A 23471-nucleotide genomic window follows, 5' to 3' on the forward strand; every position below is an offset into this window, starting at 1 on the left:
GAAGATGCATGTTGTGATTTTAATGCCCAACATATGGTCAATTCTTGTGAATGTTTCCTGTGTACTTGAGAAAAATGTGTATTCATTTCTTTTGGGATGGAAAGTTCTGTATATATATATATGTGTGTGTGTGTGTTAGATCTATTTCATCTATGGTTTCATTGGAAACCACAATTCCCCTGTTGGTTTTTTATTTTTTGTCCAGATGATCTGACTGACCAATCTTGAGTTCACTTTTGCTCTGATACTCCTAAAGCTCAGCTCAAGCTTCGAGGGGCTGGGCAGTGGCACATAGTACTAAGTGCAAGGACCTGCACAAGAATCCAGGTTTGAGCCCACAGCTCCCCACTTAGGGGGAAGATCTGTGGGTGTTTATCTTTCTCCCTCTCTGCCGCCCCCTCCTCTCTCAATTTATCTCTCTCTCTCTCTCTTTTAATCTTTATTTATTGGATAGAGACAGCCAGAAATCGAGAGGGAAGGGGGAGCTAGAGAGGGAGAGACAGAGAGACACTTGCAGCCCTGCTTCACCACTTGCACAGCTTTCCTCCTGCAGGTGGGGGGCCGGGAGCTTGAACCTGGAGCCTCATGGTGCTGGCTCTGAGCCCCAGAGAGCTCTGGAGGCAAAAAAAAAAAAAAAAAAAAAAGGAAAGAAAGAAAGAAAGAAAGAAAGTATCGGGTGGTAGCGCAGTGGGTTAAGCGCAGGTGGTGCAAAGTGCCAAGGACTGGTGTAAGGATCCCAGTTCGAGCCCCTGGCTCCCCACTTGTGGGGGGGGGGGTCGCTTCACAGGCGGTGAAGCAGGTCTGCAGGTGTCTGTCTTTCTTTCCCCCTCTCTCTCTTCCCCTCTTCTCTCCATTTCTCTCTGTCCTATCCAACAACGACATCAATAACAACAACAATGAAACAACAAGGGCAACAAAAAGGAATGAATAAATAAATATTTTTAAAAAGAAAGAAAATAGTATTTACAGCTTTAAATGAATACCCCCCCATTTTTTTTGAGAAAGAACACCCGGGAGTGAGGGGATGTCTGCACAGGGACATCGTGTAGCTTTGTGACAGCCATACCTCCTGTCCTCCCACTGGCTGTTCTGACCCATCAGCTGCCGCACGTCTGTTCTGCGGCTGGTCGCAGAGTCACACCTTCTTAGGCAAGAAAGATGTCCTCAGGGATCTGTGCTCCCAATGCCCAGCTTCAGCGGAGTGGCCCCAGTGCCCACTTTGCCTTGACCCTGTGCTTCCGGTCACCAAATCCCCAACCTTTTCTGCTGGGGCCTGGGGAGTGACTGACAGGTCCGTTAGGTTAGGTTTTCACTACCAGGCATGCTGAGTCATCGGCAGGTGCCCTGTCTCCTGGCCCCAGGTCCTCTGATCTCTCTCCGAAGCCCTTCTGGAACTCTCCATGGACGGGGCGTCCCCAGCACCCTCTCTGCTCCAGCTCTGGCAGCACCCTCAGTTAAGCATTAATGAGTACCATGGGGGCTGCTTTGTGTCCTCTGGAGCCCTGGGCGGGGGGCTCAGTGTCCAGGAACAGGAGAGATGCTAATGGCTTTGTGCCCCTGCCTGGGCTGCAAGGTTCCCTCTTGACCTCGGTGTCATGCCAAGAAAAGTAACTCCCTAGGGGGCCGGGTGGTGGCAGACCCAGCGGAGCACACATGTTACAGTGCACAAGGACCCTGGTTTGAGTCCCCGGTCCCCACTGCAGGAGGAAAGCTTCACGGGTGGGTGAAGCACGGCTACAGGTGTCTCTCTGTCTCTCCCTCTCTATCACTCCCTTCCCTCTAGATTTCTGATGGCCTCTATCCAATAAATAAATAAATAAATAAATAAATAAATAAAGATAATTTTTAAAAATTTTGAAAAACGTAACTCCCTCTTCAGCCTCCCAGCCTGATCAAAGGTTTCCACTCCTCCTTTCTCAGCCAGAGCAGAGCGAGAAAGTGGATTTAGGACCCGCAGACCCTCCTGCTACTCCCTCTTCCTCACCAGACAAGGGGGCTTTTCTGAAATGTACTCCTCCTCCCTCTCCCTGCCCCAATTCTGGCTCTCTGCCCCTCTCTCCCACTTCCCCTTCCTTCCTTCCTTCCTTCCTTCCTTCCTTCCTTCCTTCCTTCTCTCTCTGCAGGAACCCTCCTATATCCCTTTTTAACATTACTTATTTATTATTAGATAGAGACAGAGAGAAGTTGAGAAGAGAGACAGAGAAATTGAGAGAGACAGAGAAAGTCACTTGCATATCTACTTCACCACTCGTGAAGCTTTTCCCCTGCAGGTGGGGATGGGGGACTTGAACCCAGGTCCTCGTACACTGTAACGTGTGTGCTCAACCAGGTGTGCCGTCACCTGGCCCCTAACCCTTCTCTCTCCTCTGTGCTTCCTTTCTTCATCCTCTTCTTCCCAAGTGCCCTGCCCTGCCTTCCTTTTCCTCCTCACTATCTCAGCTGGCCTGTGCCTGCATCTTTCTCCCCTTATTAAAAGGGGAAGCCACCACCCCAGGGCCACAGCATCAGGTGGCTGTGACAGGTGCCACCCCAATTTGTAAGAAACATTAGCCTCGGGCCAGGGAGACAGCTCAGCAGTAGAGCACGGGATTTGCATGCCAGGGGACCCAAGCTGGATCCCAGGCGTTAGCTCAGAGCACACTCCGTGTCTCCTGAATTGGATCAACACGTCGATGGTGATGTGCCACCCCTTGTGCCAGGGAGGTCTGGTGTCTGCTCTGTCACCGAGTGTGGTCCAGGGGCCCTCTGCCATCTCCCTGCTGCCCCCACCCACCCCACAACTCCTTCTCCCCAGACTGATTTTCCTTCTGCCCCGACCACCAATCAGCTCTGACTGCTGGGGAAGCCCAGAGCTGAGCCTGGAACCTTTCCCCTGCAAGTCCTGTGTGCTGTCGCCTGCACTCTTTCCCTGCCCCCCACAAGCTGAGTTTCTGCCCACTACCCCCCATCTCCCATCTCTGTGAAGCTGACAAGCTTTCCCCCCTATTTTTAAATCTATTTTATTATTTTTAAATTTGTATTTATTTAATTTTTATTCAATAGAGATAGAGAAATTGAGAGGGGAGGGGAAACAGAGGGAGAGACACACACCTGTAGCCCTGCTTCACCACTTGTGAAGCGGAGCCCCTACAGGTGGGGACCAGGGGCTTGAACCCAGGTCCTTGTGCACTGTAATGTATCCACTTAGCCAAGTGTGTCACTGCCTGAACCCTAATATAGTTTATTATTTATTGGCTAGAGACAGGAAAAAAAATGAGAGGGGAAGGGGATAGAAAGGGAGACAGACAGGCAGGCACACACACACAGACTTGCATCTCTGCTTCGCCGCTTGTGAAGCTTCCCCTGGGGAGAGGGGGCTTGAAGCCAGGTCCTCGTGCATGGTCACATGTTCACTCAACCAGATGCGCTGCCGCCCAGCCCTGTAACTGACAACTCTGGATGCCCCTTGAACATAGAATAATAGAGGCTGGCCCTTGTGTGTCTAACTTGCCGCACTGAACACATCTGGTTCAGTTATGGTCTCTCGTGAATCTCCTGAAACACTCACAATTTCACTGCTCCAGGGCCACTTTTTCAGCAGGTAGACAGAGACACCACAGTGCTGGAGCTTCCCCCGGTGTTATGTTACTGTTATGTAGCACCGGGGTTCAAACCTGGGCTGCTAGCATGGCAAGGGACACACCCTCCTCACTGAGCTCCTCTCAGGCCCTAGGACTTTGGTTTTGGACATGAATGTTTCTCATTCTCTGTGACAAGACTTCCTTCCATCCCTCGGGCGAATTGCCATCCTGATGATCTGAGGAGGCAGTGACCAACGCCAAGGGGGCACAGCTCAAACTCTACCAAACCAGGCTTTGAAAGTGTGACCCCTGCTTTGTTTTTCTCTCCCCCCACCTGTTCCTCTGCTCCTTGTCCAGTGCTCACTCCAGTTCTGGGGTTTCTGTGGCAAGGTCGGGCTGGGAGAGAGGCCCCTCAACAGCACCCAGAGTCTTTGAGAGACTGGTCCGTGGCCCCTGGATGGCCCCATCCGCTGCACTGGGTGCGTCCTTAGCAGTGAGCCCACGGGGGCTGGGTGGTGGTGCGCCCGGTCAAGCGCACACATAGCAGTGCTCAAGGCTCGGGTTCAAGGCCCCTAGTCCTCAGGCACAAGGGGAAAGCTTCATAAGCAGTGAAGCAGTGTCGCACTCTTTCTCTCTCTCCTTCTGCCCTTTCTATTTCTGTCTCTGTCCAAACTAAATTTAAAAGACAGAGAGAGAATCTGAATGCGCACTCACAAAGCGCTGTGCTGTGTGTGTCTGTTTGGACCCAAGGCGGCGCGGCTGGCTGCTCCCCATTCCCTACCACACGGAGCCCTTGGCAAAGTGCTCTGTGACCGCCTCCCTGAGGACGTCTCCTGGCCTCTGGGAGCCGGCTGCCCACCCGTTTGGCCCTGCACCTGCTGGGGGCGGGGTGGCACAGAGCTGATCTCATGCTCTGGAGTCCATGGACAGCTCCTGTGGCGGCCAGGCCCTGTCACCATAGCAACCGGAACCGAGTTCTTCCAAACAGGGAAAGAATCTCTCTCTCTCTCTCCCTCCCTCTCTCCTCTCTCCTCCCCTCCTCTCCCCTCCCCTCCCCTCCCCTCCCCTCCCCTCCCCTCCCCTCCTCTCTTCTCTTCTCCTTTCCTTTCCTTTCCTTTCCTTTCCTCTCTCTCTCTCTCTCCCTCCCTCTCTCCTCTCTCCTCCCCTCCTCTCCCCTCCCCTCCCCTCCCCTCCCCTCCTCTCTTCTCTTCTCCTTTCCTTTCCTTTCCTTTCCTCTCTCTCTCTCTCTCCCCTCCCCTCCTCTCCCCTCCTCTCCTCTCTTCTCCTTTCCTTTCCTTTCCTTTCCTTTCCTCTCTCTCTCTCTCTCCTCTCCCCTCCCCTCCCCTCCTCTTCTCTCCCCCCTCTTATCCTCCTCTTCTTCTTCTCTCTCTCCTCTCTCTCTCTCTCTGTTTCTCTCTCCTTTCTCCTCAGGAACTCAGCAAAGTGAGAACAGAAGCAGGTGAGAACAGAAGCAGGCTTCTGAGATGATGGCAACAGGCACAAACAGCCAGCTATTAATAGTCCACACGTGGCTGAAACGCGCAGGTGAATTTCATGGCAGCTTACTGGTGCTCCTCTTCCAGACCCTCCCATTAGCACGAGACATGGCGTGAGGTCAGAGCCACAGGCCAGCTCCCCCTGCCCCCTGAGAGAACTGAAGATGCAGCCCCAAAGAGAGGAACCCCCCCACACACACACACAGACACACACCCCCAGGAGTCAGCATACTGCTGTGGATTTGCGCCAAATTTTCCATAAGGATTTTTTCTTTTCAACCTTTACCAGCTTTTTATAAAAAATAAAAAAGGAAAAAAATAAAGGTTGTCAGGAGTGGTGGATTTCTAGTGCTGGCACTTGAACCCCAGGAATTGAAGGCAGAGAGAGAGGGGGGGGGAAAGAAAGAAGAAAGAGAGAAAAAAAGAAAAAGTAGAGACCCCAACCTTTCTGCGGTGTACATCTTAAGTAGAAACCACCTGTCTTCATTTTTCTTTTTCTTTCTTTTTTTCTTTTTTATTTTTTTATTTTCCCCTTTGTTGCCCTTGTTTTTATATTGTTGTTGTTATTGACGTCATCGTTGTTAGACAGGACAGAAAGAAATGGAGAGAGGCAGGGGAGACAGAGAGGCAGAGGGAAAGACAGACACCTGCAGACCTGCTTCACCACTTGTGAAGCGACTTCCCTGCAGGTGGGGAGCTGGGGCTCGAACTGGGATCTTTATGCCGGTCCTTGTGCTTTGGTGCGCTTAACCTGCTGCGCTACCGCCCGACTCCTGTCTTCTTCTCCTTCTCCTTCTTCTCCTTCTTCTCCTTCTCCTCCTCCTCCTCCTCCTCCTCCTTCTCCTCCTTCTCCTTTTCCTCCTCCTTCTTCTCCTCCTTCTTCTCCTTCTTCTTTCTTATGATAGTGAACACATGAAGAGAGTTTAGGGAAATCCATGAAAATTTGGTGAAGGCAGTTTGTACGGACTTAGAAGAGTCTAGAACAGAACAGAGGGTTGTTTTTTTTTCTGGTTCCAGAATGCCCCTTCAGGTGGTTCACTGGGGTAAAACACAATAGAAAACATTGAAAAATGCTATTTGAGTGGGAAAGTATTAATAGTACAACCAGTGTGGAAACAGCACAGTGGTTCCTCAAAAAATAAACTAGTGGGGGGCTGCACTTGGCAGAGCACATCTTTTACCATGTGCAGGGACCCGGGTTCGAGTCCCTGGCACTCACCTGCAAGGGGAGAATCTTGATGAGCAGTGAAGCAAGGCTGCAGGTGTCTCTCTTTTTCTCCCTCTTCCTCTCTGGCTCCACCCTCAATTTCTCTCTCTGTTTGTCTCTCTGTCTCTCTCTCCATAAATAAATAAGTAAATAAATAAAGCCTAGAACTCGATTCAGGAGTTCTAATTCTGTGCAGGTGTCCAGAGGCATCACATGAAGATAGAAACTCAGACACATGTGCACAACCATGTTTTTAGTGGTATCCTCACTCGCCCAAAGGTGGAAACGAACTGCACATCCACCGACAGAGAAACAACGTGGTCTAAACATACCATGGAGTATTACTCAGCCTGGCAAAATAAGAAAATTCCAACAAGTGCTACAACATGCATGAGTACCCGTGTGACCGTAGCTCACGCCACTAGAAACATATCCCTCTCGATTTTTCACAGACTAAGGCTCCTCTGGGAATTTCTTAGTGTTCAGCTTCTGACTCAGGGGTGCTGCACTGGGGCCCCGGAATCTACCAACCACCTCCATTGTGAAAGTAGGCACCCCATCCCCTACTCTCCCCAAAATGGAAGGTGCTCTCATGAGAACAGACTAGAAGCCAGTGGGCTGGCCTGTAAGAACCACCTCCCTCAGTGGGCACAGACGCCGTCGAGCTTACAAAAAACAGAGCCATTGCAGCCTGGAAGGGGGCGCAGTGGATAAGAGCTGAACCTTCGAGCATGAGGTCCAAAGTTCGATTCCTGGCATAGCGTGTGCCAGAGTGATGTTCTGCTTTTCTCTCTCTCTCTCTCTCTCTCTCTCTCTCTCTCTCCTCCAGGGCTGTGTCTGGGGCTCGGTGAGGGCACTGCAAATCCGCTGCTCCTGGTAGCCGTTTTCTCCCACTTTACTGGCTAGGACAGAAATTGAGAGGAGCGGGAGACAGAGAGGGAGAAAGAGACACCTGTAGACCTGCTTCACCACCCGTGAAGCAGACTCCCTGCAGGTGGGGACGGGGGCTTGAACCCAGATCTTTGTGCAGATGCTTAAGCTTCATACTGTGTGCATTCTACTTGGGTGTGCCCCCTTCTGATCAGTCAATAAATAGATCTTTGGGGACTGGGCAGTGGCATGGTTGAGTGCACATGTTACAGTGCACAGGGAGGGGCCAGGGTTAAGCCCGCAACTTCCACTGGCACCGGGGTGGGGAGGGGGGGGGTGGAAGGGAAGCTTCACAAGCCATGAAACAGGGCTACTGGTGTTTCTCCTCTCTCTCCCTCACCATTTCCTCCTCCCTCTCAATTTCTCTGTCTCTGAAATAGAGGGGGGGGGGGGAATGGATACTTTTTGAAATACTGAGGGCTGGTTGAATGTATCCATCCCCAAGACCTTGAAACAACGATGAAGCAAACCAACAAAACGCTGAGTCTGGGGACTCTACTAGCCCGTCCATTGGATGGGGCCACACACCAGCCTCTTTTTAAAGCTCCCCAGGGGGAGTCGGGTTAAGCGCACGTGGTGCGAAGCACAAGGACCTGTGTGAAGATCCTGGTTCGAGCCTCTGGCTCCCCACCTGTAGGGGAGTCGCTTCACAGGTAGTGAAGCAGGTCTGCAGGTATCTCTTTCTCTCCCCCTCTCTGTCTTCCACTCCTCTCTCCATTTCTCTCTGTCCTATCCATCAACGACGACATCAATAACTACAACAATAAAAAAACAAGGGCAACAAACGGGAAAATAAATAAATTAAAATATGTATTTAGAAAAAAAAAAAGCTCCCCAGGTGATGTGAGCAGCAGTGTTTAGGGCCCAGCTAGGCCTCTGCTCACACAGATAGGGTGTGGGGGCGGGCAGAGCACAGAGAGCCACAGCGAGGCCAACACACTCCCTCCACTAGGACCACCAGCCAGAACCCTGAACCTGAGTGACTGAGGCTTGCCTTATCTCAGTCAGTGAAGGTCCCCTCTGCAGAGGGAACTCGCCAGAAGGCTACCCGACTTCTTTTCGGCTCATCTCAAGCTCCTGCTTTGCATAGCGTTTGAATGTAATTTGCATGTTGGCGGTCAAGGGGCCCTCACTTCAAATCTGTATGATGCAATCGAACAAGTTTGAGCAGCTTAAACAAGTTTGAGTCAGTGCTTAATGCAAGTCAGGAAACAGGAGAGAGAGATAGAGAGAGAGAGAGAGAGAGAGAGAGAGAGAGAGAGAGAGACTGAGAGAGAGACTGAGAGAGCCAGAGCTGGGGATGGGAGGGGAGGGCAGGAGAATGGATTCAGGGCTCACATACTCTACCTGGTGGCAGCCCTCCTTCCAGCCCCTCAGTCATTCTACTTTATCCTTTTTGTTATTCCTAACAGCCTGAGCACACCTGGCCTCCTCTTTCTTCCAGCTTCATCCTGGCTGGGTCTTTGGCCTTCCTGGCCGGGCTTGCAGGCCATAACCCCTGGGCCTCTGGGCATGTCCTCTCTGCAGCACTCATGGTGTGGGGCCAGCTCTGCTCACACTGGCAGGCAGGTAGTCTGAGCCCTGATGAGGGCAGGGCACCTCTCATCCTCCCACCTGCTGGAAGGCTTCAAAGGACATCTGTTTCTTTTTATTTTTAAATTAAAAAATTAATATATTTATTTATTACTGGATAGAGATAGAGAGATACTGAGAGGGGATGGGGAGATAGGGAGAGAGATGGAGAGACACCTGCAGACCTGCTTTACCTCTTAGGAAGCTTTCCCCCTGCAGGGGGGGACCAGGGGCTTGAACCTAGGACCTTGCACGCTGTATCGTGTGTGCTTAGCCAGATACACCACCGCCTGCCCCCTTTCTTTTTCTTTTTTAACGTTTATTTTATTTGGTAGGACAGAGAGAAACTGAGAGGGAAAGGGGAGATAGAGACGTTGAGAGACAGAGAGATACTTGCACAACTGCTTCAACGCTTGTGAGGCTTCCCCCCAGCCGCTAGGGAGTGGGGGCCTGAACCAGGGTCCTAAGAGCGTGGTAACACACACTCGGCTGCGTGCACCGCCGCCCAGCCCCAGGGGAGCTTTCTCTAGTCTGCCATGTGTGCTGTGGGAGCTCATGTAGTGCACACTGGATGGAGGGATGGATGAGTGGAATGGTGGAAGGGAGAAAAGAACACAGTGACCAGGGAGGTGGGCGCCACAGCGGCAGAGCAAGGACTTCAGGAATGAGGTCCCGAGTTCTGTTCCCGGTACTGCGTATGCCCCAGAGCGATGCCCTGCGTCTCACTCTCATTCTCGTGATTCATAATTGAGCTATGCTTTATTGTGATTCAGTCATCATCTAAATCATTAAAGAGATTTTTTTTTTTAAGAAGAAAAGAACAGAGTGGAGGTAGTGAGAGCCACTAAGAAACTCCCATAGTTGTCTTTTAAAAAAATATTTATTTTTTCATTTTTTATTACTTTCTATTGTTACCGGGGTTGTTTCCACGTCCTGGTGCCAGCATAAGTTGAACATTACTGGCGGCCATCTTTACCTTTCTTTTTTCCTTTTTTTTTTTTTTTAAATATTTATTTATTTATTTATTCCCTTTTGTTGCCCTTGTTGTTTTATTATTGTAGTTATTATTGTTGTTGTCGTTGTTGGATAGGACAGAGAGAAATGGAGAGAGGAGGGGAAGACAGAGAGGAGGAGAGAAAGATAGACACCTGCAGACCTGCTTCACCGCCTGTGAAGCGACTCCCCTGCAGGTGGGGAGCCGGGGTTCGAACCGGGATCCTTATGCCGGTCCTTGTGCTTTGCGCCACCTGCGCTTAACTCTTTTTTCCTTTTTTTAAATTTATTTTTCCCTTTTGTTGCCCTTGTTTATTGTTGTTGTTGTTATTGTTGGTGTTATTGATGTCATCGTTGTTGGATAGGACAGAGAGAACTAGAGAGAGGAGGGGAAGACAGAGGGGGGAGAGAAAGACAGACACCTGCAGACCTGCTTCACCACCCGTGGGGCTGGAACCGGGATCTTTATGGTGGTCCTTGCGCTTCGCACCACGTGTGCTTAACCTGCTGCGCCACCGCCCCAGCTCCCTCTCTTTCCCTTTCTATTACACTTGATAGGATGGAGAGAAATTGAGAGAGGTGGGAGAGAGAGACCTGCAGCACTGCTTTCTCACTCATGAAGCTTCTCCCCTGCAGGTGGGGAGTGGGGGCTTGAACCTGGGTCTCTGCACACGGTAACATGTGCACTCAAGTGGTTATGGCACCACTGGCCCCTCTGGATATTTCCTTTCTTTCTGCCTTTCTTTTTTTTTCCCCTGTGTGTTTCTTTTCTCTTTTTATTTAAGATTTTATTTATTTATTAATGAGAAAGATAGGATGAGAGAGAAAGAACCAGACATCACTCTGGCACATGTGCTGCTGGGGATAGAACTCAGGACCTCCTGCTTGAGAGTCCAAAGCTTTACCACTGCGCCACCTCCCAGATCACCGTGTGTTTATTTTTTTAAGGTAGTTGTTTATCAGTCTACTTGGATCCCACCAAGTGCCTCGCAAACACTGCTGACTTATAAACAACAGGAAAACTCTGGAATGTTTCTAATTTCCTGGGGCTCAAACTTTTCCCTTCCTGGGGTTTTCCTGACACCAAGTTCCATCCACCCTGGGCAGGACAGGCTTCAGGAAAGTGGGAATCACAAAGCCATGGGTGGCTCTGTGTTAAGAGGACTAGACCGTTTGGTTTGACCCTCTAGTAATTTTTTTAATTTATCTTTTTTTTTTTTTTTTTTAGTATCTTTACTTATTGAATAGAGACAGCAAGAAATCTATAGGGAAGGAAGTGATAGGGAGAGAGACAGAGACACCTGCAGCCCTGCTTCACCACTCACAAAGCTTTCCCCCTGCAGGTGCAGACCATGGGCTTGAACCCAGGTCCTGGCACATTGTAACCTGTAAGCTCAACCAATGCGCCACCACCCGGCCCCTTGACCCTTGATTACGATTCTGAAATTCCTGAAATCTTTTGAACAAGCGATGCTGCATGTTCCAGGCAGTTAAATTACCTACAGTGACAGCGCTAGTCGTTCACTTAACAAGCAGCCCACCTTCAAACCCCCAGCCCCCACTTGCAGGGGGGAAAGCTTCATGAATGGTGAAGCAGGGCTGCAGGTGTCTGTCTCTCTCCTTCTCTATCTCCCCCCTCAATTTCTGTCTATCTCTATCAAAACAATAAAAGTAAATACATGTTACAACAGAAAAAGAAAAGAAGCCAGCCACAATTGTCTGCTGTTAAAGTCGAACTTAGAATCACTTGTAAAGATTTAATGGAGCAGACAGATATCACAGTGGATATAAAAAAGGACTCCTATGCTTGAGGCTCCAGATTCCTAGGGTGAATTTCCCCGCATCCATAAACCAGAGCTGAACAGTGCTCTGGTTAAAAAAAAAAAAAAAAAAGTGGGAAATGGCGCAGTGGATAAAGAATTGAACTCTCAAGTATGAGGTCCTGAGTTTGAGCCCCAGCAGCACATGTACCAGTGTGATGTCTGGTTCATTTTCTCTCTTCTTATCTTTCTAATAAATCAGTAAATGAATGACTCAAACTTAAAAAATTCAATGGCAGAGGAGAGCCACAATCTGACATTTTTGAAGACTGCCTATTTCTGACTTTTACTCTCTTATAATTGTATGCAGTTTTTCTCTTTGTGACCTTTGGGATATACACCTCTTTCCTTCTCCTACTCAATGCTCCCTGGACAATATTCTGATACTGGAATCGTATGTGTAAATAAATACTCTCCTTTTGTCAGATTCTATCAAAAGATAGCCTTATATAGTGCTCACCCCATAAGGCAACTTCCCTGCCATGTATACTTCCCAGGTTCGAACCCCAGCACCACCTGGAAGGTGATTGGCACTATAGGAAGCTGAAGTGCCATATGTCTCTCCCTGTCTCTGTCCCTCTCTGTCTCTTGTCTATCTAGGTGAAAAGGCGGCCCAGAGCAGGGAAATTGTGAATGCACTAGGCCCTGACTCTGGGTGGGGGTGGGGGTGGGGGTGGGGAGACCACCAAGGCAACATGATTTTACAGACCTGTCGTGGTCGTCATTATTGCTTTCCAGGCTCAATCCTCAGCACTGCCATCTGCCATAGCTGAACAGTGCTCTGTTCTCTCTCTCTCTCTCTCTCTCTCTCTCTCTCTGTGTGTGTTTCATTAAAATAAATATAGTGGCCGAGTGGTGATACACCTGGTTGGGCGCACATGTTACAGTGCTCAAGGACCCGGGTTCAAGCCCCCGGTCCACACTTGCATAGGGAAAGCTTTGCAAGTGGTAAAGCAGGGCTGCAGGTGTCTCTCTGTCTCTCTCCCTCTCTGTCATTCCCTTCCCTCTTGATTTCTGGCTGTCTCTAGCCAATACAAAAATAAAAATAAAATAAATATAATATTCAAGAAAACAGAAGAGTAAGGTCTGAGTTTGTGGAGGAGCCCTGCGCTGCGCTGACCCCCGTGTCCTCTCTCCTGCAGGAAGGTGGCACTGGCTGCCCCTGGCCCCCGACGGGGCGAACACAGCGCCAACCCCCAGCCCAGGTACGTGCCCCGGAGGGCGGTGCTCTACGTGCCGGGCAACGATGAGCAGAAAATCCGGAAGATCCCGATGCTGAGCGTGGACTGCGCGGTGTTGGACTGCGAGGACGGGGTGGCCCTGAGCAAGAAGGTGAGGCCTTCGCAGCGGCTGAGCGGCGGCTGGCGGGGGGGGGGGATGTGCCACAACACTATCGTCTAGCAAGGCGCATGTCTTAAGGAAAAGCACTTGACAGCTTTAAAAGAAGGCTTTGCAGACCGGGTGACGATGTACCCGGTTGAGCACACATGTTACACTGTGCAAGGACACGGGTTCAAGCCCCCAGTCCTCGTCTGGGGGGGTGAGGGGGAGCTTCACTAGCGGCAAAGCAGTGCTGCAGATGTCTCTCTCTCTCTCTAACTCCCCAGTCCCTCTTGACTTAGGGCTGTCTCTATCCAATACATAAATGAAAAGAAACAACTTTGTACCAAAGCAAAGGATTCTGGAGATGGAGGGTGAGAGTGGGCTTTCAGGTCCTGGTGTGTGATGGTAGAGGAGGGTGGAGGCTGGGGGTGAGAGTATTCTTCAGAAAACTAAGCAATGTATACCCACGTGTCAACAACTGTACTTACTGTAAACCATTAACCTCACAATAAAAAAATGGGGCAAGAACATGGACAGAATCTTCACCAAAGAAGAGATCCAGAGGGTCCACAGACATATGAAAAAAATGTTAATTTTAAGCAACAGGTTCATTCACTAGTTAATGAACTAAATAAAGTCTTTGAATTGTTAAAAAAAAAAAAAAAAGCCAGCCATTAAGCCAACCTCCAGCAAGTTGCAGTCTTCATTTGTGGGTGAGGTTTTATATTAGACAGGTGGCATCTGAGAAGTGCCGAAAATCCACTCACCTTGTTCTCTTGATGAGAGATAGAATCTTAAGGGTTCTGAATGTGTCTCTTTAAGATATGAGAGGGGCAGGGGGCCAGGCAGTGGCGCACCTGACTAAGCACACACATTACAGTGCACGAGGACCCAGGTTCAAGCCCCTGGTCCTTCCCTGCAGGGGGAAAGCTTCATGAGTGGTGAAGCAGGGCTGCAGGTATCTCTCTGTCTCTCTCCCTTTCTGTCTCCCCCACCCCTCTCAACTTCTCTGTCTCTATCCAGTAATAAATAAAAACAAAGATATGAGAAGGGCAAATACTGGGTGATCTCCTTCATTGGTGGAACTTAAGAAGCAAGGACAGGGGAGTCCGTCAGTAGCACAGCGGGTTAAGCACACGTGGCGCAAAGCAAAGGGACCAGCCTAAGGATCCCGGTTTGAGTCTCAGCTCCCCACCTGTAAGGGGTGTCGCTTCACAGGCGGTGAGGCCGGTCTATCTCTCTCTCCCTCCTCTGTCTTCCCCTCCTCTCTCCCATTTCTCTCTGCCATATCTAACATAGACAACATCAATAATAACAACAATAATAACTAGAATGACAAACAAGGGCAAACAAAAGGGGAAAATATATATATATATATAAGCAAGGACAGAAGGCCTGGCAGTAGTACAGCAGGTTAAGTGCACGTGGTGCAAAGCACAAGGACCAGCATAAGGATCCTGGTTCAAGCCCCTGGCTCCCCATCTGCAGGGGAGTCACCTCACAAGCAGTGAAGCAGGTCTGCAGGTGTCTATCTTTCTCTCCCCTCTCTGTCATCCCGTCCTCTTTTGATTTCTCTCTGTCCTATCCAACAACAATGGCAGCAATAATAACAACAACAATGATAAACAACAAGTACAACAAAAGGGAAAATATAGCCTCCAGGAGCAGTGGATTTATAGTGCAGGCACAGAACCCCAGCAATAACCCTGGAGGCAAAAAAAAAAAAAAAGCAGCAGCAAGGACAGTCAGGGAAAGTGTGATATGAAACTTGGGCTGGCTGGTGTGCTGCAGCAAAGCAAAGGATTCTGGGGAACAAGGGGGCAGAAGGGCTTTGAAGTCCTAGTGCAGAATGGTGGAAAAGGACCATGGCTAGGGGAAAGAGTGCTTTGTAGACACCTGTCACGGGGAGAGGGAGGTTGTACTAATGTGCCAACAACTGTGCTGGAAACCATTACCCACCCCACCTCCATAAAGTGGTGGTGGTACAGGGGAAGAGATGAGAAGAAGTAAACCAGGGTATGTTTAAAATCATGCCCTGAGCTGGCTGGGCGGTGGCACAACAGGTTGAGTGCACATGTTGATATGTGCAAGGACCCAAGTTCAAGTCCCCAGTCTCCACCTGCAAGGCAGAAGCTTCATAAGCGGTGAAGCAGCTCTGCAGGTGACTCTCTTTGCTTCTTTCTATCTTATCTATCTCATCTAATTTCTATCTGACCTATCTATAATAAAGGGAGAAAGGAAAAATGGACCCAGCTAGTGCTGGATTCATTGGAGACCCCCAACAGTAACCCTGATGGCAATAAAAATAAAATAAGAAAGATCTGTATATGTGACAATATGTGTTTCTTGATAAAAAGGAGTGGGCACTCAATATGTTCTCTCTGTGGTATTTGTTGACTTAGGTAGATGTTTTTGTCTTAGAGTGGTGTGTTTATTTCTCTGACCAGTAAAATGCAGTTAGTAAGCCTCTAGGTATACCGAGTATTGGTCTGAGTTCTTCTGGCTCAGTGCCACAGGAATCAGAGATAAGCTGCTGGGAGTCTGGCGGTAGCGAAGATGGGGCAAAGCACAAGGACCGGCCTAAGGATCCCACTTCGAGCCCCCGCCTCCCCATCTGCAGGGGAGTTGCTTCACTGGGTGGTGAAGCCGGTCTGCTGGTGTCTGTCATTCTCTGCCCCTCTCTGTCTTCCCCTCCTCTCTTCACTTCTCTCTGTCCTATTCAACAATGACATCAATAACAACAATAACAACTACAACAATAAAACAACAAAAAAGGGCAACAAAAAGGAATAAATAAATTAATAAATATTTAAAAAATTTTTAAAAAGATAAACTGTTATGGAGAAGTCACCATTCCCCAAGACTTCTGGAGGTGGGGATATGGAGCAGCAGCAGCTGTGTTTCTCTCCTCTCCTCTCCTGGGTCAACTAGGAATTCCAAAGGAGACCACCTGGGACTGAAACAAGACAGGACAAGAACAACTTCAGGAACCCACCAAATCACTGGTGAGTGCAAACATGTGTGGCTCATGGACAGAGAGGAGCCTAGGGAGAGATTAAGTGGCTGGTAACAGTCCGGCAATTTACCAGTTGAGACAGCACCTCCAGTCTGTTTCACCGACAAAAAGATGGCTAAAGGGAAGAGAGGACTCCCCTAAGACTTACCAAACGCAACTGTGAGTCTCCATTGCTACTGCCTTCAGAATCTGGAGCAGCAGCAGGGAGGCCCTGTGCTGACACCAGGGGACAGAGAACTAACCAGGAAACTCAGGAGAAGATCTATACCTAGCAGTGGGGCTGTGAGAGTCTCTTTGCATAACCACTGGATTATCTCTGCCCCACCCTGCTTTCTCTCTTGGTCAGGAGTCAGTGATTAAGCTAAAAAACCTACTTATAGTTTAAAAGCACTCAGGTTACCAAAGCCTATAGGGAAGAAAAAGCCACTGAGCTCCAACTCAAGGATTAAAATAATATTGAAACAATTGTCAATTTCCACAACTGTGAACTCTTTAATTACCTTACTTAGACACAAGACAATCCAGGCAAGAGTGATCAGTAATTTGAAAAGTACTGACAGAGGGACCTCATAACATACTATATAAAATGGTTAAACCAACAAGAAGAAATATTGGAGAAATGAACCAGGACAAGAGTCCAGCTAAAAGCCCCCCAAAGGGTGAAGCACAAAATAATGAGGTCAACATCCAAACACTAGTTAAGGAAATAATCACAGGAGTGAGTAAAGAGTTTGGAAGAATTGCCACCAGAAATGCAGAAACAACAGATGAAACCTTGGAAGAAAACACTAATTATCTCAGGGTTATTAGAGAGCTGAAAGCTGAAATAGCTGAGCTAAGAACACAACTAGCTGAACAAGCTAAAACAGTATCAGAACAGGGTAACAAAATAGATGAACTCCAGAAAACAGTAGAGGGGAAAGAGAATAGACTCAATGAGGCTGAAGACAGAATTAGCAAGATTGAAGACAAATTAGAGACAACTAAAAAAAGAAGTAAGGGATCTCAAAAAGAGATTAAGAGATACTGAAAGCAGCAAACAGAGACCTATGGGATGACTTCAAAAGAAATAATATAGGCATTATTGGCTTACCAGAGGAAGAAAGAGAGGGAGGGGAAGAAAGCATTCTTCAGGGCATAATAGCTGAGAACTTCTCTAGTTTAGACAACATCAAAGACATAAAGGTGCAAGAAGCCCAGAGGGTCCCAAACAGAATTAACCCAGACGTAAAGACACCAAGACACATCCTATTTAGAATGGAAAGGAATAAGGATAAAGAAAGGATCCTGAAGGCTGCAAGAATAAAACAAAGACTCACCAACAGAGGAAAACCCATAAGATTAGCAGCAGACTTCTCCACACAAACATTACAGGCCAGAAGAGAATGGCAAGATATCTATCGAGTATTCAATGAGAAAGGCTTTCAACCATGACTACTGTATCCTGCTATACTGTCTTTCAGACAGCATGGAGGCATAAAAACCTTCTCAGACAAGCAACAGTTGAAAGAATCAACTATCACCAAGCCTGCCCTGAAAGAATTTCTGAAAGGTCTCCTATAAATAGACCACCATAAGTATGCCATATATCAGAGCACTCTAAAAATCTACAAGAATGGCATTAAAATATCTTCAATCTTTGATATCAACAAATGTCAGCGGCCTGAATTCACCTATTAAAAGGCACAGAGTAGGAAGATGGTTCAGAAAACACAACCCAACAATATGCTGTCTACAGGAAACCCAAACAAGACAAAAACAGACTCCAAGTGAATGGATGGAAAACTATCATATAGGCCAATGGCCCACAAAAAAGGGCAGGAACAGCTATTCTCATATCTGACATGATACACTTTAAGATAAATAAAATTTAAAAACATAGGGATGGACACTACTTAATGCTCAGAGGATTAGTCAATCAAGAGGACTTAACAATTATTAACACCTATGCACCCAATAAGAAGCCATCTAAATACATCAAACATTTACTGAAAGAGCTACAGTACACTACTTAACAACTACTGGGTCAAAGAGGAAATCAAGGAAGAGATCAAAATGTTTTGAGAGTTCAATGAAAATGACACAAGTTATCAAAATATTTGGGACACAGCTAAGGCAGTACTGAGAGGGAAGTTCGTAGCCATACAAGTAGACATTAGGAAACAAGAAAAAGCACACACACACACACACACACACACACACACACACACACACACAAAACAACAGCCTGATTGCACATCTTAAAGACCTAGAAGAAGAAGAAGAACAGGAACCCTGATACAATCAGAAGGACAGAAATAAGTAAAGTTAGGGCAGAAATCAATAACATTGAAAATAAGAAAACCATACAAAAGATCAATAAAAGCAAATGTTGGTTCTTCGAATGAGTGAACACAATCAACAAACCTTTAACCAGACTCACAAAACAAAAAAGGGAGAAGGCCAAAATAATTCAGATCATAAATGAAAGAGGAGAGAGATATCACAACAGACACTACAGAAATTCAAAATATCATGCAGAGCATCTATGGACAACTATATGCCACCAAGCTAGAGAACCTGGAAGAAATTCCCTAGATACCTACAAACTTCCAAAATTAAGTAAATGGAACTAGATAACATGAACTCATCACAGCTAATGAAATTGAAACAGTTATCAAAAAACTTCCCAAGAATAAAAGTACTGGACCAGATGGGTTTCTAAACAAATTCTACAAAACCTTCGAAGAAGAACTAATACCTCTACTTTTGAAAGTCTTCCAGAAGATTGAAGACACTAAAATACTCCCTTTCAGCTTCTATGAATACAACATCACTTTGATACCAAAAGCAGACAGGGAAACAACCAAAAAAGAAAACTACAGACCAATATCTCTGATGAACATAGATGCTAAAATATTGAACAAAATTGTAGCCAGCCGGATACAGCAGTATATTAAAAAGATTGTTCATCATGACCAAGTGGGGTTTATCCCAGGCATGCAAGGTTGGTTTAATATACGTAAATCAATCAACATGATCCACCACATCAACAAAAGCAAGACCAAAAACCACATGGTCATATCAATAGATGCAGAGAAAGCCGTTGACAAAATATAACATCCTATTATAATCAAAACACTACAAAAAATGTGAATAGATGGAACATTCCTCAAGATAGTGGAGTCTATAGATAGCAAACCTACAGCCATCATCATACTCAGTGGTGAAAACCTGGAAGCATTTCCCCTCAGATCAGGTACTAGACAGGGCTGCCCACTATCACCATTACTATTCAACATAGTGTTGGAAGTTCTTGCCATAGCAGTCAGGCAGGAGCAAGGAATCAAAGGCATACAGACTGGAAGAGAAGAAGTCAAACTCTCCCTTTTTGCAGATGACATGATAGTATACATAGAAAAACCTAAGGAATCCAGCAAGAAGCTTTTGGAAATCATCAGGCAATACAGTAAGGTGTCAGGCTACAAAATTAACATTCAAAAGTCAGTGGCATTCCTCTATACAAACACTAAGTTAGAAGAACATGAAATCCAGAAATCAATTCCTTGTCCTATAGCAACAAAAGCAATAAAATATCTAGGAATAATCCTAGCCAAAGAAGTGAAAGACTTGTATACTGAAAATTAGAAGTCACTACTCAAGGAAATTGAAAACGACACAAAGACGTGGAAAGATATTCCATGTTCATGGGTTGGAAGAATTAACATCATCAAAACGAATATACTACCTGGAGCCATGCTATTCCTATCAAGATCCCAACCGCATTTTTTAGGAGAACAGAACAAATGCTACAAATGTTTATCTGGAACCAGAAAAGACCTAGAATTGCCAAAACAATCTTGAGAAGAAAGAACAGAACTGGAGGCATCACACTCCCAGATCTCAAATTAGGGCCACTGTCATCAAAACTGCTTGCTACTGGAACATGAATAGACACACTGACCAGTGGAATAGAATTGAGAGCCCAGAACTTAGCCCCCACACCTATGGATATCTAATCTTTGACAAAGGTGCCCAGACTATTAAATGGGGAAAGCAGGGAGTCGGGCTGTAGCGCAGCGGGTTAAGCGCAGGTGGCACAAAGCACAAGGACTGGCATAAGGATCCCGGTTTGAACCCCGGCTCCCCACCTGCAGGGGATTCGCTTCACAGGCGGTGAAGCAGGTCTGCAGGTGTCTATCTTTCTCTCCTCCTCTCTGTCTTCCCCTCCTCTCTCCATTTCTCTCTGTCCTATCCAACAACGACAACAACAATAAAACAATAAGGGCAACAAAAGGGAATAAATAAATAAAATAAATATTTTTTAAAAATTAAAAATAAATGGGGAAAGCAGAGTGTCTTCAACAAATGGTACTGCAAAAAAAAAGGGTTGAAACATGCAGAAGAATGAAACTGAACCACTGTATTTCACCAAATACAAAAGTAAATTCCAAGTGGATCAAGGACTTGGATGGTAGACCAGAAATTATCAGATACTTAGAGGAAAATATTGGCAGAACTCTTTTCCACATAAAATTTAAAGATATCTTGAATGAAACAAATCCAGTTATAAAGAAGACTAAGGTAAGCATAACCCTATGGGACTACATCACATTAAAAAGCTTCTGCACAGCAGAAGAAACCACTACCCAAACCAAGAGACCCCTCACAGAGTGGGAGAAGATCTTTACATGCCATACATCAGACAAGAGGCTAATAACCAGAATATATAAAGAGCTTGCCAAACTCAACCACAAGAAAACAAATCACCCCATCCAAAAATGGGGAGAAGACATGGACAGAACATTCACCACTGAAGAGATCCAAATGGCTGAGGAACACATGAAAAAATGCTCCATGTCTTTGATTGTCAGAGAAATGCAAATCAAGACAACAGTGAGATACCACTTCACTCCTGTGAGAATGTCATACATCAGAAAAGGTAACAGTAGCAAATTCTGGAGAGGTTGTAGGGTCAAAGGAACTTTCCTGCACTGCTGGTGGGAATGTAAATTGGAATGTAAATTGGTCCAACCTCTGTGGAGAACTCTCAGAAGGCTAGAAATGGACCTACCCTATGATCCTGCAATTCCTCTCCTGGGGATATATCCTAAGGAACCCAACACACCCATCCAAAAAGATCTGTGTACACATATGTTCTTAGCAGCACAATTTGTAATAGCCAAAACCTGGAAGCAACCCAGGTGTCCAACAACAGATGAGTGGCTGAGCAAGTTGTGGTATATATACACAATGGAATGCTACTCAGCTATAAAAAAATGGTGACTTCACTGTTTTCAGCTGATCTTTGATTGACATTGAAGGATTCATGTTAGGTGAAATAGGTCAGAAACAGAAGGATGAATGTTCTCTCTCGAGTAGAAGTTGAAAGAGAAGATCAGAAGAGAAAACACAAGTAGAACCTGAACTGGAATTGACGTATTGCACCAAGGTAAAAGACTCTGGGGTGGGTGGGAGGTGGGTGGGAGGTGAGTGGGAGAATACAGGTCCAAAAGGGATGACAGAGGGCCTAGTGGGGGTTGTATTGTCATGTGGAGAACTGGGAAATGTTGTGCATGTACAAACTATTGTATTTACTGACGAATGTAAGACATTAATTCCCCAATAAAGAAATTAAATAAAAAATCATTTCCCCACCTTAACTCAAGGAAAGCTACACAGGGAGTCTTAGTATTGAAACTTTGGGTTCATTTCCTTATGATTTGACCAGAGAAATGAACCTTAGGAAAGTATCCCATTTGTAGATAGGTTCTTACTTTGTGTGGCCTGGGAAGTAGTTCAGTGGATCAAGTGTTGGACTCTCTCAAGTTTGAGGTGTTCTGAGTTTAAGCCCCAGCTTTGCATGTGCCAGAGTGATGCTCTGGTTCTCTCACCCTCTCTCCTTTCTCTCTCATCAACAAATAAATCTTTAAAATAAAAAGTAAGTAAGAGAGAAAGCATCCTTTCTTTTTCTTTGTTACAGTGGGTGTTTTCTTGCTTTGGTTTGCTCTGCTATAGTTTCATTTCCAGGTTTTTATAGTGATGGTGGATTTGTTCAATAATAAGGTGAAATGTGTTAATCATTCAGACAGCAACTGATGTTGGAACGGAACTTTTTAAGTTAAAGACCTGCTTTCACTTGACCCTTATCTGTTCGTTCCCTGCACAAGGTGGTTGGCCTGGGAATGGCTGGTGGAGCTGGGGACAGAGCTGGACATCTGGACCCATGCCTGTTGGCATAGCTTCTTGAACTGAACAATCTGAAATAACTTGCTTGTATCCCACACCTTCTGATTAATTGCTTTTCTTGGTGTTTCCAACAAATAAAAGTTTGCCTTCATTTAAAAAAGTTAATTTCTAGCATCTTCCTAATACTCAAGACTTTCCAGTTATTTGGAAGAGGATTAGAATAAGCATGTGAATCCAAAGCATCTGATCAACATCTTGGCTTTTGCCAAAGAAAAAATACAATTCATTTTTCTCCTAGAGATTAAGGTAGATGGGAATTGTTTTTTCCTTTAAGGATATAATGTGATTCCAGTTTGTTCCTTTCCAAAACTCACAGAGTAAACTCCGAGATTAGAAACTAAGTTGTAATTCCAGTTCTCTGTGGCTCAGGGCAATTCCCTTTACTTCTTTCTCTGCCTCAGCTTCTTATGTGTGACTTATGGATAACAAAGTCTTCTTTTGTCAGAGGCGGGGGTTATTAAGAGGGAAAATTTTGATGAGATACCCAGGAGCAGGAAATAAATGAGATAAAGCACTGTGATTAGAGGGGAATTCTTTCTTTCTTTCTTTCTTTCTTTCTTTCTTTCTTTCTTTCTTTCTTTCTTTCTTTCTTTCTTTCTTTCAGCATGTAGCACAGCCAGCCAGAAGTGCCCTGATAAAGTTTGAATTCTATTTCTTCTTTTTTTTAAATATTTATTTACTTATTCCCTTTTGTTGCCCATGTTTTTTTATTGTTGTAGCTATTATTGTTGCTGTTATTGATGTCATTGTTGTTGGATAGGACAGAGAAAAATGGAGAGAGGGGGAGAGAAAGACACCTGCAGACCTGCTTCACCGCCTGTGAAGCCACTCCCCTGCAGTTGGGGAGCCGGGGGTTCGAACCGGGGTCCTTATGCCGGTCTTTGCACTTTGCCACCTGCGCTTAACCCACTGTGCTACCTCCTGACTCCCTTGAATTCTGTTTCTTCATGGACCTGGAGACCGCCTTCCCATGCCCTGCCTTACACAGTGCCCTGTCCACCCAGAGGAGTTGTGGATTGCGTTCATTTGTGCCTCACATTCCCTCACTGTCTGCTCCGGTTCTGACGCCCATTCTCTCACTCACATCCACTACTTGCAGGAACCTTAGCAGAGGACAAGGAGAGAAGACCCCAGCATGGGACAAGCTGCGCCCGCCATTTTGGATTCTGCGTCCAGGCAGCGTCTTCACCAGGACCTTCCAGTTCTCTTAATAGTCTTTCCTAAAAATGTTTTATTTTACGAGAGAAGAGACTGGAGCATGGCTCTCCCCCTGGCAATATGCAGTGCTGACGAAATAACCCAGGGCCTCACACATGCCGTTCCTAC

General features: G+C 46.5%; 1 protein-coding gene across 4 annotated transcripts in view; it reads left to right on the forward strand.

The window, feature by feature from the left end:
• Positions 1 to 23471, forward strand: part of CLYBL (citramalyl-CoA lyase) — a 281736-nt gene that overhangs the window by 140597 nt on the left and 117668 nt on the right. For all 4 annotated transcript variants that reach the window (XM_060191823.1, XM_060191822.1, XM_060191821.1 and 1 more), the window contains one exon: positions 12721 to 12910. In XM_060191823.1, the coding sequence (XP_060047806.1) occupies positions 12721 to 12910 (190 nt within the window). The remainder of the gene's footprint in view (positions 1 to 12720; positions 12911 to 23471) is intronic.

Source organism: Erinaceus europaeus, chromosome 5 (genome assembly GCF_950295315.1).
Source record: "Erinaceus europaeus chromosome 5, mEriEur2.1, whole genome shotgun sequence".
Lineage (NCBI taxonomy): Eukaryota > Metazoa > Chordata > Mammalia > Eulipotyphla > Erinaceidae > Erinaceus > Erinaceus europaeus.